A 13,694-nucleotide genomic window follows, 5' to 3' on the forward strand; every position below is an offset into this window, starting at 1 on the left:
AACCTCGACTGTACCAAATGTGTGATAATCTGTTCAGCGCCATTCTTCTTCTTTATACAACAAATTCTTTTCTTAATTTTAAAAAGTTAACAGGAACTGCTAAAATGTTGCTGATCTTTCAACCACAATAATCAGACGGGAATGCTAATTTCAAAGAATTTAAATTCTGTTAATCTATAATTTAGCATTATCTTTGTGAATATAACTGTTGTTTCCGAACATGATCTTCTCCTTTTCACTGGTGTACGTTAACTTTACCTAACAGATAAGAACTCATCACTGGGATATATGATGGACTAAACTACAAAAAAGAAACCATGAAAATGACACTCACTTGATTTAACTGGAGGTTTGAGCTCTTCGTCGTCCACCTGACTCGTGTCCACATGGACCAGCAGGTGCGTGAGGCGTCTCACTCTGGAGTTAAAGATGGCCGCCCGGCTCTTACAGCGGCGGGCTGACTCTGCGTTATCCAGATATTCGCTGAGGAGCCAGGAAAGAGGGCTGGATGTTGCAGATTCTGGGAAAACACAAAGGGAGCAGGAAGAGGGACTCAGACTGAGTTTAGATTGAGTGTGTGTCCAGCATATTCCCAAAACAATTTTCTTGTTGAACTCGGATTAAGAGAGTTTATGAATGTATTCACAGAATCAATGAACATGCTGTGACGCACAGAAATGTTTAAATGGGATGGCAGGAAAAAGATCCTGATTAAGTGAGGCTGAAGAAGTACTCTCTTGGCATTCACATTTGCAGAGACACACTTACACTAAGACTTGTTTGTATGTATGAATTAATGGAGAAGGGATGGGAATAAATACGTTTATACTTACACCTACTCCTTTTCGGACGTGTACATTAACATAGGAAGTATTTTAGTGCTTGTTTTGCATGGTGTCATTTAATGTTTGCTTTATTTTACATATTTCTTTCTTCTCTTTTTTCTTTTCTTTTTATTTTACATGTTCGAAATAAACTAAAACACTCAAAAAGCTGAAAACACCAACACAACACACCAACAGTTGTCACATTGTACCTAAGAGTGGAATGCCACGTGTGTGTGTGTGTGTGTGTGTACCTGATAGTGTGATGCTGTGGACTATTGGAGTGATAAGAGCCTCCCAGCAAGTTCGACCAAGAGCTTCGGCCGCCTCGGCATCTGGCAGGAAGCGGTCTGCAAACATTTGCTCATGTCTCAGAGCGCTGTTCAGTCTGTAAACACACAAATACACACATAGTAATTGTGTATTATTACAAAGCAGTAACTGTCATGATTACTTGGAGTATAAAACAATATTGTACAGAAGCTGCATCAGCAGCAGTATTAACAGTAATACTGTATTGTTAACCTTTGTATCATTTTACCACATCAAACTTTTCTGCAGTTTATTCTCGTTGAATTGACTCGGACCAGTATCAAGTGTTACTTACTTGTTGAAGAGCTGCAGCAGCTGCGTCTTGTCCTCCATCACCTCTTGACACCAGGTGTGGGCCTTGGTGCTGTAGAACAGGTAGGTCCGACAGCACAGCTGCTCTTTGAACACCGGCCAGAACGTGGGCTTTGGACCCAGAACCTCAAAGCCGTGAACCCGAGTGTCGATGCCACCCTGTCGGAGAGAACAGAGGCGGGGTCAGTGGGTGACACGGAGTTGTCAGTAGATAGAGGGGTGAGGACTGATGAGGCCAGCCAGAAAAAAGGACTGAAGTCTGACCTGCTGACATCTCTTGACCCTGATCTGGATGATTGACCAGAACCTGGTCATGTTTTCCAGGAGAACCACCCGACTGGCTGAAGGAGTTACATTCACCTGCACACACAAAAACCATATGCAGTGAAAACCAAACAAAAACATATCCTTTGAAATAAATATCATGTTTAATAAACTTATGAACTATGCATCAGCAACCCTCACTCTACTGTTCAGAGTCGTGAACACACGAGCTGCTGACTCTTCCTTTGTAATAGATAAGTCAAGTCTCACCGTGTTTAGTTCAGTATTTATGCTGGTGGGCTCATCTCCTCCTAGAACCAGGATCCGGGCCGGCATGTAGCTTGAGTCCTCACTGGCCACAAGAATGGCCAGTTGTCTACAAACACACAGAACCGTTTTTTTTTTAATTTGTTAGCGATGTAGCTCTGAAGTCCTGGACTGTGGTTCTTGTTTTACTCTTCAACTGACAGTATTTAAAAAAATAATAAGAATAACAGAGTCAAATCACAATTTCCTCCTCAGGGATTAATAAAGTATATCAAATTAAAAAAGGAATTTCTCAGGTCCTGTTGGCTTCTTGTAAAGGTGCAGATGGTTTCTTTATACATCACATTAACGCTGACTGGACTTTAAAAAAAAAAATTTTCACGCACCCTTTGAACATTTTGTGTGTTATATTCTCTATATTTGACTTCTTTTTCCAATTCTATTATTTTATATCTTGGTAATTGCTTCTCATATTTTATTAAGTAGTTGTTATTTTAGCCTTTTCTTTTTTGCACCAATACACCAAGACAAATTCTTCATATATGTAAATGTACTTGGCATTAAAAAAACCCAACTCTGATTCTTAAGTTAATATTTCAGAGAACCAAGAACATTACATCATCTAGATTGCACACATCAGAGATATGATTGGTGAAAGACAAAAATGCAGCTATCCCAACCCCCCACTCCTACGGGTCAAAGTATCAGCACTCTAACTACGGCTGCTTTGAGTGGAGGGGGAGGAGGACTGTCCCACAGCAGCCACATTGACAGTTTTTCAGTGACAGTCAAAGGTGCTGCCATTTGGTTTCATGTACATGGAGGTTGTGTTTCCCCATTGAGAGCACAGCAGCATCAGTAGTGTGTACCTGATGACGACCCCTTTATGCATGTAGATGTTGATGAAGTGAGAGCCTGTGCAGCCGTTGGACTCCCAGTAGGTTTTGGGGTTCTTATCGGTCAGTTTGTTAGCTCGATGGTGATTCGACGAAACTTCCACCTTCTCCCAGCACTTATCCTCCTTGAGCTCTACGCTGGAGCCTGAACACAGCACCAGTAACACCAGTTATTACACAAACCTTAAATCCTTTTCACGCACTCAAGATCAGAACATGTATGGATTCAAATAAACAAAATCATCATCTTTACATTTAAAACACCATAAGAAAAAAACAATAACATTATGTTCAATCATACCTTGGCAGAGATTCCTGAGGAACACATCGAAGAAGGGGATATTGATTGGCTGATGGCTTCGACGATGCTCCTCGATCTGACCCAACACCATCTAAAAGGAAGCGGACAGGGTGAGATCGTCTTCTCGACCCACAGAGAGCCGTTACAATAACATGGGAACAGGGTCAGTAAGCAAGGCTCCAGACTAACTTTTTTCACCACTGTCCCAGAATCGTCCCGGAGTACACTCGAACCGCCCCAAAATCCAAATTTAGCTTGTTATCATGTGTAATTGTTAGTATAACTTTATTATGTTATAGACGCTTGCATTTTCTAATATAGTACATGAAAAAGAAATTTATATCTGGTAAATTGATTATTTCGGATAGGAAAGAAATGTTTAGTAATAATCACGTATTCGTCTACACTCTGATGAAAGCTGGTAATAGAACGTTATTGTGTTCAGAAGTGACGCTGCACTGAAACCGATTGTGAATGAGGAAATAGATCGTTACTGCAGAGGGAACATTTTTAATATATAATAATAATATATATTTATTAGGTCTCGCGCACACTAACAAAAATAGATACATATTATCGTGCGAGGAGATGTGGTTTGGTATCACATTTATTTAGTTATATACCGACAAATGCGTTTTGTCCCCGAGGGGTCCCGGGGGAGATTTCGGTTTGTCCCTAACACATTTTCTATCGTCCCCGGGACGCCGTCAGTCTCGAGCCCTGGTCAGTAAGGACTTAATGAATCATTGAAGACTAGGGTCAGTGAGGGTTACAACTACGACTGGTAAAATAAAAAAATATCGATTCATAAATGCATTGCATTCAACATCAATTCAAGAGAAATCCTGGGCTCAATGTTTTGTTGTTGTAATGACACCCCTTTCCACTGGGGGCACTGTGGGTGCTGTGAACTCAGCTCAAGCACAATTGTGCACTTTAGATCATACTGAACTTTAATGGGGTTTTTTTCTTGTTTATTAAGGAATAATGCAACAATAAAATACATTTTTGAGTCAGTTTAAACCTCTAAACCTCGATAACGAAGCATTTTGATCAATACTGAAGAATCAATATCGAATCGTGACCCAAAGAGGTTGTGGACAATACCCAGCTCTGATTTAAATTATTCGATTTTCTTAATATTATTTACATAGAACTGAATTTCTTGTCATGTGTTCTTCCAAAGCTTAACAGCCACATTTATCTGATCATGCTTTATTTTCTTTCCCATTCACCCTCTCTGTGACGTTGTCTGCCGTATCTACATTGTGTCTACATGGACGGGACGGCTGGCAGGCTCCTCCCCTTACATATAAAAGAAGAATGACATACTGTAGGCCTACTCAATGCTCATTTGAAAGTCACATAAGCATTATTAGATCGTGGTCATCTTGTGTAAATTTATATGCAGTGTGAAGCTGCAAGCAAAATATAGAGCGCTACCATTAGCCTGCTAGCACAACAATGCAGCCGGAGTTGTTTTGGTTTCATTCTGGTGCTCAAGGGTGACTTCTACTGGATAAAAAAGTTGCATATTCTTCCTTTAAGTTTTTGTTTTGTCTGTTAAGGGTTCTCGAACACCCTTCTTGCCTCCTGCCTACCTGGATACATCCTGCGAGGACACTGGTGGTCATCTTCTTGTAGAGGCTGGCGTACTTTTCACAGTCTGTGATGAGGTCTCGCAGCTCGGTGACCAGCAGCAGGTTGGTGCTGTGTTTGTCCAGAGCTTTCACCAGAGCTTCTTTCGTCCCCAGGCGACACATCACGACAGCGTAGTCTTTGTTCAGCGACGCCAGTCGGTACAGGAAGCGGATAAAATGCTGGACCACCTGAACAACCAATCAGAAGGTTAATGTACATAACCAGTTGGATTTGCTCCATCTACTCTTAGACTACACTCACCTCTCTTTCACTGATGAAGGCCGTCATGGAGGACAAGCAGGGCTCGATGCTCTCGTGCCAGGGCAGCACGTCTTCCTCATAGTTGTCCAAGAACTTATTTAGGATCCTGCAGGAACACACAGCCAATCAGACAAGCGGCAGCATCACTAGGGTCAAGAGTTACAGGCTGTGATCAGCCAATACCTGAGGATGGACACCTGGACGGCCCGGTCAGCTCGGTGCTGCTCCATCAGGCGGACCAAATCCTGGTAAGTTTCTCGGCTGTGAGTCACCTAAACATAAAAACATACTCATTTTAATTTAGTGCACATACACACACCTGCTGACTGTGCCTCTGTCTGTCTTCTCTGTTGTGTTACTTCAGTGTAGTAATTAAGTTACGTTTTTTGTTACTTACATCCTGCGATTTGTTTTTTAGCAGCAGGTCAGTCATGTGTAGAGGAGTATTTACTTTGTTTATGTCATATCTTAAGATTTTGTTGACAAAAGGCTGTCCGTACAGGGTTTTATAAGAGAGATTGGCAAGTGTCATTTCGAGCCCAGATTCTCTTCCTAAGACTTGGTGTGTGGATCTTGTTTGCTTCATTTGACTCTAGCAACCTGTTAACCGTCGCTGCATTAACAGCAGGAATGTCTCTCTATTCTCATCTTTGAAACAAAAGCCCAATGCCCAGATGTGTCCTGCTGCAGCTGGCTCATCAGTCTCATTGGTTGAGATTCTCTTAACAGCTCTGTCAAACACAGTGTTTCCCCTAACATTATATTAGGGAGGCTGGTATTCTGGAAATGTTCTTGCAGAAGCCCAGAAAGATACACTAACGAAACAAAAGCTGCGCACTTTGTGGATAATTATCATAAAAAGAAATGTGCCGATCTTTAGTTTAATTCACAGTAAAAATAATTGTTCAGTTTTTATATTGATTGCTGTCATTAAAAGAGACACAAACACAGTGATTCCTCTAAGTGTTCCTGTCGATGTCCGTCTTGGGTAAACAATATGAAAGTACAAAGTCGTAATGGAGGCGGAGCTTGTCGCAGGTTTGCAATCTGAAAGAGCTTTTGAGTGTACCTGATTGCGTTTCTCCTCCAGCTTTGAGGCGTCGTCACACACTAGCTGCGATGCGTCGTCACACAGCAGCTGCTCAAGCGTCTGGATCACTTCTTTCGTGGCCGTTAGCTCCTTCAGACTGACCACCAACATCTGCAGCTCTGTGTCCTTAAAATCCAGCTGTTCCCGACACTCTGAACACAGACACCAACGCAGTGCAGTTAACAACCAGCAGACACGTTTCTAGCTTATCAAAGTCAACTTTTTACAGGTTTTTGGGTGAAGACTCGTGTGGCTTTTTGGATATTCTTCATATGTCTGTACTGATTCTTTACTTCTGCTCTACATTCAAACTTTGAGGACATGTTGCCCTTTCTTCCAGGCCCAGGTAGCTTTGCTGTTGCCTTGAAGTTCAAACTTATCTGTGATGCAGAAGTATCAGCGCATGGAGGAATACAAAAGTTAGAAAATATTTAGAAAATGTTCGACCACATTTAGAGCGAGGAGAATGTAAGTTTCTTGAATTGTCCACCCGGGGTTTTCTGAATTGAATCATATAGACTTAGACTGAACTTTATTGATCCTTTGGGATGACTCCCTCAGGAAATATACATTCTGATGCCCTGTCCACACTAGGCCATAGGTCATCATCTTGTTAGTCAGTGGTGGGAAAAGTACTCAACTTCATGACTTGAGTCAAAGTAGAGCTACTCCTGGTCAAATGTTACTCCAATACAATTGAAAGTGACTTTCTTAGTACTTTCTTTTGAAAATATGAAACTGTACACAATCAAAAACATCTTAAAGCATTGTATTTTAACAATGCATGAGTGCAGTCAATAACACATGAGTGTACATTCTGCTACGTTATGTTTATTTAGAAATATCATTAAAAATGTTTGAACTCGCGTGCTGAAGATTTGCAGGGAAAATGTCACCCAGGCTTTGCACAGTGACAAAACACATTTTATCTTGATCCAAAACAAACAAAATCATGCTATCACACAGGCCTACTATCAGAGTGCTCATGTTACCTTTGCTGTCCAGCTTGTGCACCATGGAGATGTGGTTGAGGGCAATGATGGCCAGCATGGTCTCGGCTCTGGACAGAGTCAGACATTTATTGAGGACTGCTGTGACGTCGGAAGCTACCAGCTGCTCTGCCAGGCTTTTGTGGTTTGAGATGAGCATGATGATGACCAGCAGGCCGTTACGAACCGACAGCATGCAGCTGCACAGAGGATCAACGATCAGGACCAGACTGTCAGTACAGTAAAACCTGAGCCTTCAGCGGTAACTCACCCTTTAGTGTTGAGCATGAGATCAATAGCAGCAGGGATGGCTCCCAGAAGGCCTTTGGAGCCTTCTGGTGTGGCTGAGCCAATACTGGCGAAGATCTCCAACATCATCTGAGTGCCCGACTCCGAGAGAGGGAGGCTGCTGCCGACGCTGCGGAGGTCGTGTTTGCTGGCTCCTGTGATCACCTTCAGAGTCTGACACACAACGAAAACAACACAGGCAGTTCACTTTTATGTGAAAGCTGAATCTTACAAGTCATTCTGATAACATTTTATTTTGACTGCAGAAAGAGCAGACTATTAACAAGTTCCAAAAGTTTTAGGTCTATATAAAGCATACTGTATGACTAAAAAAAAATTCCACAAAACAAGAGTCAGATTTCATTCATGTTGGTTAAACACCTTGGTGCAATCTCTCATGAACACATTTTAAAGTTAAATTAAAAACAGAGCTTTAAACTGAAATCGTGTGTATTGTGCTGTTGCAGCACTGCATTGAATCTCTCGGAGTGAAAAGCTGAAAGCACAAAATCCCGACGACTCAGTGGATTTCTGAAGATTTAAGTGGATGAGTGGGTCGTCTCTTACAGCGAGCGCCAGCTGCTGGACTTGTGTGACTCTGGCGAACTCCTGCATGCAGGACAGGACAGCTTTGACCCCTCCCTCAGAGGCGAAGGACACCCTCCACTCGTATTTGAGCATGATGAGGTGAGTGAGTCTTAGCGTGCTGATCACCAGGTCTTTAGAGGACGAGGACAGCAGCTCCACCAGCAGCTTCAGCACCTTGTCCCTGCCGGTAGCAAAAGGAAAAAAATAACACAAAGTCACATTCTTAGTCTCGTGTTGAAGTGTTGTCTGCTTCTTTATGTCACAGTTACAAATCTCACTATTTGCTGGAACCTACAAATCCTCCATTGGAGCACAAAATGAGTTAAAGTCAGGGATAAACAGATAAAGGAAAAAGACATTTTCTGCAACACACAATTTGGCCTCTAAATATTTTCGTTCTATACTCATCTATTTTCATTTCACAACTTAAAAAAAAAAGAAAAGAAAGAAAAAATAAATCTAGCACCTGAAAAAGAATAGCTAGTAGCGCGAGTTTCACACAACCCTCACTCATTTAACTACCATTAACAACTGCTGAAGCCACCTGTCTGCTCAACACCCGTTAGGATCCTCGTTCAGGAAGCCTGACCGACCCACAGGCCCTGTGCACTTACACACAACTACCAACTAGCTTTGAGAATTTCCTGCAAAATAGTTCAATCCATGACAGACCCACAGAAGGGATGTGTGTATTTGCTGGAGAGTAGTCACTTCCCTCCAGATCTACCCCCCCCCCCCCCCCCCCCCCCCCCCCCCGCCCCGCGTGCTCAGACTATTTCCTGTACTTACCATTTATACACATCCCACTAGTGTTCTCCAAACTTTCTCTACCATACAGCTCCTTTTACTTCCTGGAGTGCTGTGCAGTGGTTTCTCACCGTACAGTCTGGGCAGAGTCGCTCCTCATGGAGTTCTTCTCCTGGCTCCCCTTCTCCTCCAGCATCCTTGTGATAAAAAGGACGGCTGCAAGCTGCTGGGCTTGGTCTGAGCCCGAGCCCCCTTTCTTCAGAATATCCACCACTTCCCCAAGCTTCTCCAGCATCGTCTTCTTCCCCTGGACCCGAGGATTATTAAACACTGAAGAGAGGAAAGGACAGCCGGCTTTAAGGACATCCAGTAGCTGGATATTTCTCAGACACAGGCTAACTAACAGATGACAGGCGAGCAAACAAGTGTTGCTAAACTCTAAATAAATATATGTTTTGCATGTTTATATTGGGTAGATCATTTTGACTTGGTCATTTTATAAGTAGCTCAGAAAAAGTGTGAGCTGATTCAGTGGTTTAACTGAATGAGTTTAGATTGTAAATCAGCATTCCTCCTGATCTACACTGTCCTCTGGTGAACTTTTCTGATGACGGTTTCAGCACCATGGACAGCACCGTGGGCCACAGAAAAAGAGGATCCATGTTGCTGACACAGCACCTGACCAGCTTAGAAGAAATGACCAAGCCCAGCAATAAATGTTCGTGAAACTGTACTGGAAGTTTTATATTAGCCGACAGACAGCAGCTACAGCGCACTTCTCAGAGCCGTTCCCCACCTTTCATTTTATCCTCCAGATCGTCGGGGTATCTACTGTCATCCTCTGAAGGCAACTCGCTCTCTGTCTCTGGGCTGCCGCAGCCGGAATCAGCAGGAAGCTCCTTCTTTGCTTTCTTGGACACGGAGCCCATCGCTGAGGACGAGGAGACAGAGGCCGACGATGAAGAGGAGGAGTTCTGTCCTCCGACTCCTCCCAGGCCGGATGAGCTCAGAGAGCTTTCAGCTGGAGAACAAAGCAGAGTCAGTCGTGGTCAGTGGGACCGCTTCACAAACACTGAGCGGTCAAGTTTCCTCACCCAGTAGCTCCTCGTCCTCCAGGATCCCTCCTCCTCGTCGCAGGTAGTGCTTGCAGAAGGTGTGAGAGCACAGCAGGTCGCTCAGACATGATGACGGTAACTTCTGCTTCAGGTAGTGTAGCAGCTTCTTCGCCACATCTCCGGGAACACTCAGGCCAATCAGAGACCAGTCGTCTAGCTCCGCCTCCTGGAGGAGAGACAGGACACAGAGACAACAGGCAGATATTATCCATCTGTATATCATGATCATTTCTTATATCATTAACCAAGTTAAATTACTATAATTTCTTAACTATAACTCGTTAAAAAATGATCAGAGTTTTAGATTTAAGACTTATCAAATCTCTATGTAGATAAACATCCATCACTTTTGAGGACTTAGAAAAACCTTCCAAACTCTAAAGTGAGGGGCGAAGATGTGAAGAATATTTACCACGGAATTGTTACACTTATATTTTTGTATGTTTCTGTGAAAAATACTGCAGAAGCTTTTGGAGATTCTTTTTGAGTCTCAGGCCAAAATCTGGCATTAATCAGGATCTTACCTTCATAAGCTTTTAATATAAATGTGCTGGAAAACTGATCTTGTAGAAAATGAATGAAAATGTATTTTAAGTTAATGGTTTCAAGATTTACAGTGGATAATCTACACTTAGAGTTACATGAAGAGAAAGAAACAAAGTGAAGGTTCATGGGAATGGTCAAAAGTGATGTTCAGATGATAAGAGAAAAAGGAGAGTTATAGCAATATATCAGCGGCTGGCTTTGATTCTGCTGCTCATGTCTCGGTTCCTGCATCCTCACCTGGTCGTCGAGGCTCTGCAGTAGGATGCTGTTGACCTCCTGCTGCTGCTTTGGCTCCAGTTTCTTTATAAAGAAGAGGATCTCCCACCACTCAGCCCGGCTCAGGGCCTGCAACTCTATCTGGAGACCCTCAGACAGGTATGGCAAGGAGTAAAGACCCCCAGGGGGCTTTGAGAAGAACGTCTGACTCACTGAAGGAGACAGAAAGACAAAATGATGACACCTCATGTCAGACAGACAGACAGACAGACAGACAGACAGACAGACAGACAGACAGACAGACAGACAGACAGACAGACAGACAGACAGACAGACAGACAGACAGACAGACAGACAGACAGACAGACAGACAGACAGACAGACAGACAGACAGACAGACAGACAGACAGACAGACAGACAGACAGACAAGATCTCACCTGTAGTAAGTTTGAGGGTTTCTGTCAGGGTGGAGGCCTTCTCTTGTGTCTCCTTCTCAGCCTGGCTGCTGCTGCTGCTGCCCAATATCTCCACCATGTGCCAGTGCACCCAATAAGTCCTGGACAGGGAGTTCCAGTACACCTGGACACAACACAGATAAAGACGGCCATTAAGGTATCGATCAGGGTCCAAAAATAGTCAAATGTTTTTTGCTCAGCAATCTTGAATTTTTTATTTTTTTTCCCAATTCTGATTTTGCACATCATTAATCTGTGTTTAGTAGGGATGTAATGATTCACTCAACTCCCAATACGACACGATTCATGATACTGGGTTCACGATACGATTCTGTGACGATTTATTTTACAAAAAAAAGACTGAAGACAAAATTAAGACTAAAAAAAGATTCCCTTCATTGTTTCATGAAGACTCATATGCACCTCTTAATCTCTTTGGCTCTCACACTCATTTGGGCGAGCGAGGCTCGTATGGTTTGGTCTCCACAGCTGCCATGGTAACGCCTGCTTATTACAATCACCTCTGCTCTACAGCTGCTGACGCTCATCGTATTACTGACAGGGTCCCAAATTCACTTTTTGACTCACCGACCAAGGTGGCGGCTGAATCATTTCATTAGATCCGGAAGTTTAGAAATTAAAAAAACTTTTTAAAATTCCCAGATCCCCCGCATTACAACATTACAGTCTAAGAACTACGATCCATCAGAGTGTTATAAATTATTATGACAGAAAACAAGTGTCCTCTTGATTTAGCTTTGACAACATTAGACACCCCAACAGAAAGGTAGATCCCATATTTTGGTACCCTTCCCAACTTGTGACGCTGGAATATGCCAATAAATGGTGGAAAGTTGGAAACTTTGTGTTCGGAATGCACAATGAACCCTTCCCACAGCTTTTCCCCAGACACAAATATTATTATTTGTATTAGATATAAAAATAATATGCGTTTCAAAAGTCTGACTCATAACTCTGTCCCTTACCTGAACAGGTGGCGATCCATCATTGCTGTAGCGAAACTCCCCTTCATCTCCACAGCTCGCTTCCTCATAGTCCTCCAGCATGCGGACCATCATGCCACTCTTGAGGTTGTCCTGGACGTACTCAACATAGGCTGAACGGCTGGCGAATTCAGAGCGCGTTTTATAGCCGTTTCCCGTCTTCTTCTTATGTTGCGAGGCAGCGGGAGCTGCGACAGCGGAGCTGCTGGTGAGGACAACAGGGGAGGCGCAGAACCGAGGCTGAAAGATAGATCTAAGGATAGGCCGAGCCTCCTCTCCCTGCTCCTCCCCAGAGATCCCGCCTCCTCCGGAGCGATGGATGGAGCTATCGAGAGGCTGTCGGTTTCGGTCCCAGCCCATGACGCGCACCAGCTCTGAGATCAGGTTTGCCATGGCCATGGTGAAGTCAAACTCTCGCTGTACACGGAGGTGCTCCGTCTGGTGGGCTGTGCTTGAGGAGGAGGCCGGAGAGGGGCTTGCATCCTGTCTGTCAGAGTTAGAATCCACTCCTGCTGTGTTGAGTTTGTCCATCAGAGACGTGACGCACAGGTAACGCTTCACCAGAGAGAAGAGCAGCTTCCCGGGAATCTAAGCATAAACAGATATCAACAAACCACCAGGGTTAGCAGCTTGTAGCTCCAAACACATACACACTCTTTATGTGGCTGACACTCAAACACACATACTACCACAAGAAGAAAAAAACATTCATCTGCATTTTGGATGCTTACATTATTTTACTTTGCACACCGAAACAGCATGTTTGGTTTAAACATTATTTTTAGTCAACAGCAAACTACTTTAACTCTTTTTTTGGGGTGGAACAACCCTTTAAGATCCGGGGTTTCGGGTCGGAATGAGGTCAGAAAGAGAGCGCCATGTGTTTACCTGAGGCAGGTGAATCCCTTCGAAGGAGATGCCGTGCTCCTCTGACGACGTGGTTTCAGCAAACAGCTCCAGCAGAGTGTAGCGGTTATCAAAGTCCATGTGCTGCTCGATGCCATCCTGTTGACTGAGCGACAGCAGCACGTAGGCCCGGCTCCCTGCAGAAGGACAGGAGGACACGACATCAGCATCAAAACGCCACACACATTCAATCTGTAATCAGGAACGCGCTATTACCTTGTCATCTCAGTGCGAACATTCACAACAAACACATGGTAACGGTCTAAATTTATCACAATAAACGTGTCATTATTTCACATCAAAACATAGAATAGCTACTACTATGCCAAAGCTAACGATGGGACAAACAAACACGGCTCCGCCCTCTTCTTCCACATGTTAACCAACCTGTGTGTTATCCTCAACAAAGAACATCGCTTCTATCAAAAGGAATGGTTCAGTCGTTTTTCACTCTTTAGGACTTTGTTTCAGAGAAATCAGTACTGGTTAACCCTGCTGCTCTGAGAGAAGTGAGGCGCCCCCTGTGGGCCTGGAGCTGTGGAAGCAACCTGTTGAGTCATGGTGGTTGTTCTCACTGCAGGAAGGAATTTTTGAATCACAATGAAGCAGCATTGTGAACTTCTTTCATGTGACAGCAGACTCTAGTCAAATAACTGAGCTCAACCAAACTG

At 43.6% G+C, this 13,694-nt stretch overlaps 1 protein-coding gene across 3 annotated transcripts in view; it reads right to left on the bottom strand.

The window, feature by feature from the left end:
- The window catches only part of cul9 (cullin 9), a 38,701-nt gene that overhangs the window by 16,231 nt on the left and 8,776 nt on the right, over positions 1–13,694 (bottom strand). For all 3 annotated transcript variants that reach the window (XM_079362875.1, XM_079362874.1, XM_079362873.1), the window contains exons 3-23: positions 13,006–13,160; positions 12,100–12,705; positions 11,096–11,237; positions 10,679–10,869; positions 9,875–10,061; positions 9,577–9,801; positions 8,912–9,110; positions 8,013–8,214; positions 7,429–7,619; positions 7,161–7,357; positions 6,148–6,320; positions 5,262–5,350; positions 5,079–5,184; positions 4,778–5,005; positions 3,177–3,267; positions 2,849–3,020; positions 1,983–2,088; positions 1,713–1,808; positions 1,432–1,607; positions 1,079–1,212; positions 335–520 (exon numbers count right to left, since the gene is read on the bottom strand). In XM_079362875.1, the coding sequence (XP_079219001.1) occupies positions 335–520; positions 1,079–1,212; positions 1,432–1,607; positions 1,713–1,808; positions 1,983–2,088; positions 2,849–3,020; positions 3,177–3,267; positions 4,778–5,005; positions 5,079–5,184; positions 5,262–5,350; positions 6,148–6,320; positions 7,161–7,357; positions 7,429–7,619; positions 8,013–8,214; positions 8,912–9,110; positions 9,577–9,801; positions 9,875–10,061; positions 10,679–10,869; positions 11,096–11,237; positions 12,100–12,705; positions 13,006–13,160 (3,852 nt within the window). The remainder of the gene's footprint in view (positions 1–334; positions 521–1,078; positions 1,213–1,431; positions 1,608–1,712; positions 1,809–1,982; positions 2,089–2,848; positions 3,021–3,176; positions 3,268–4,777; positions 5,006–5,078; positions 5,185–5,261; positions 5,351–6,147; positions 6,321–7,160; positions 7,358–7,428; positions 7,620–8,012; positions 8,215–8,911; positions 9,111–9,576; positions 9,802–9,874; positions 10,062–10,678; positions 10,870–11,095; positions 11,238–12,099; positions 12,706–13,005; positions 13,161–13,694) is intronic.

The sequence above is a fragment of the Symphodus melops genome (assembly GCF_947650265.1).
Source record: "Symphodus melops genome assembly, chromosome: 15".
NCBI lineage: Eukaryota > Metazoa > Chordata > Actinopteri > Labriformes > Labridae > Symphodus > Symphodus melops.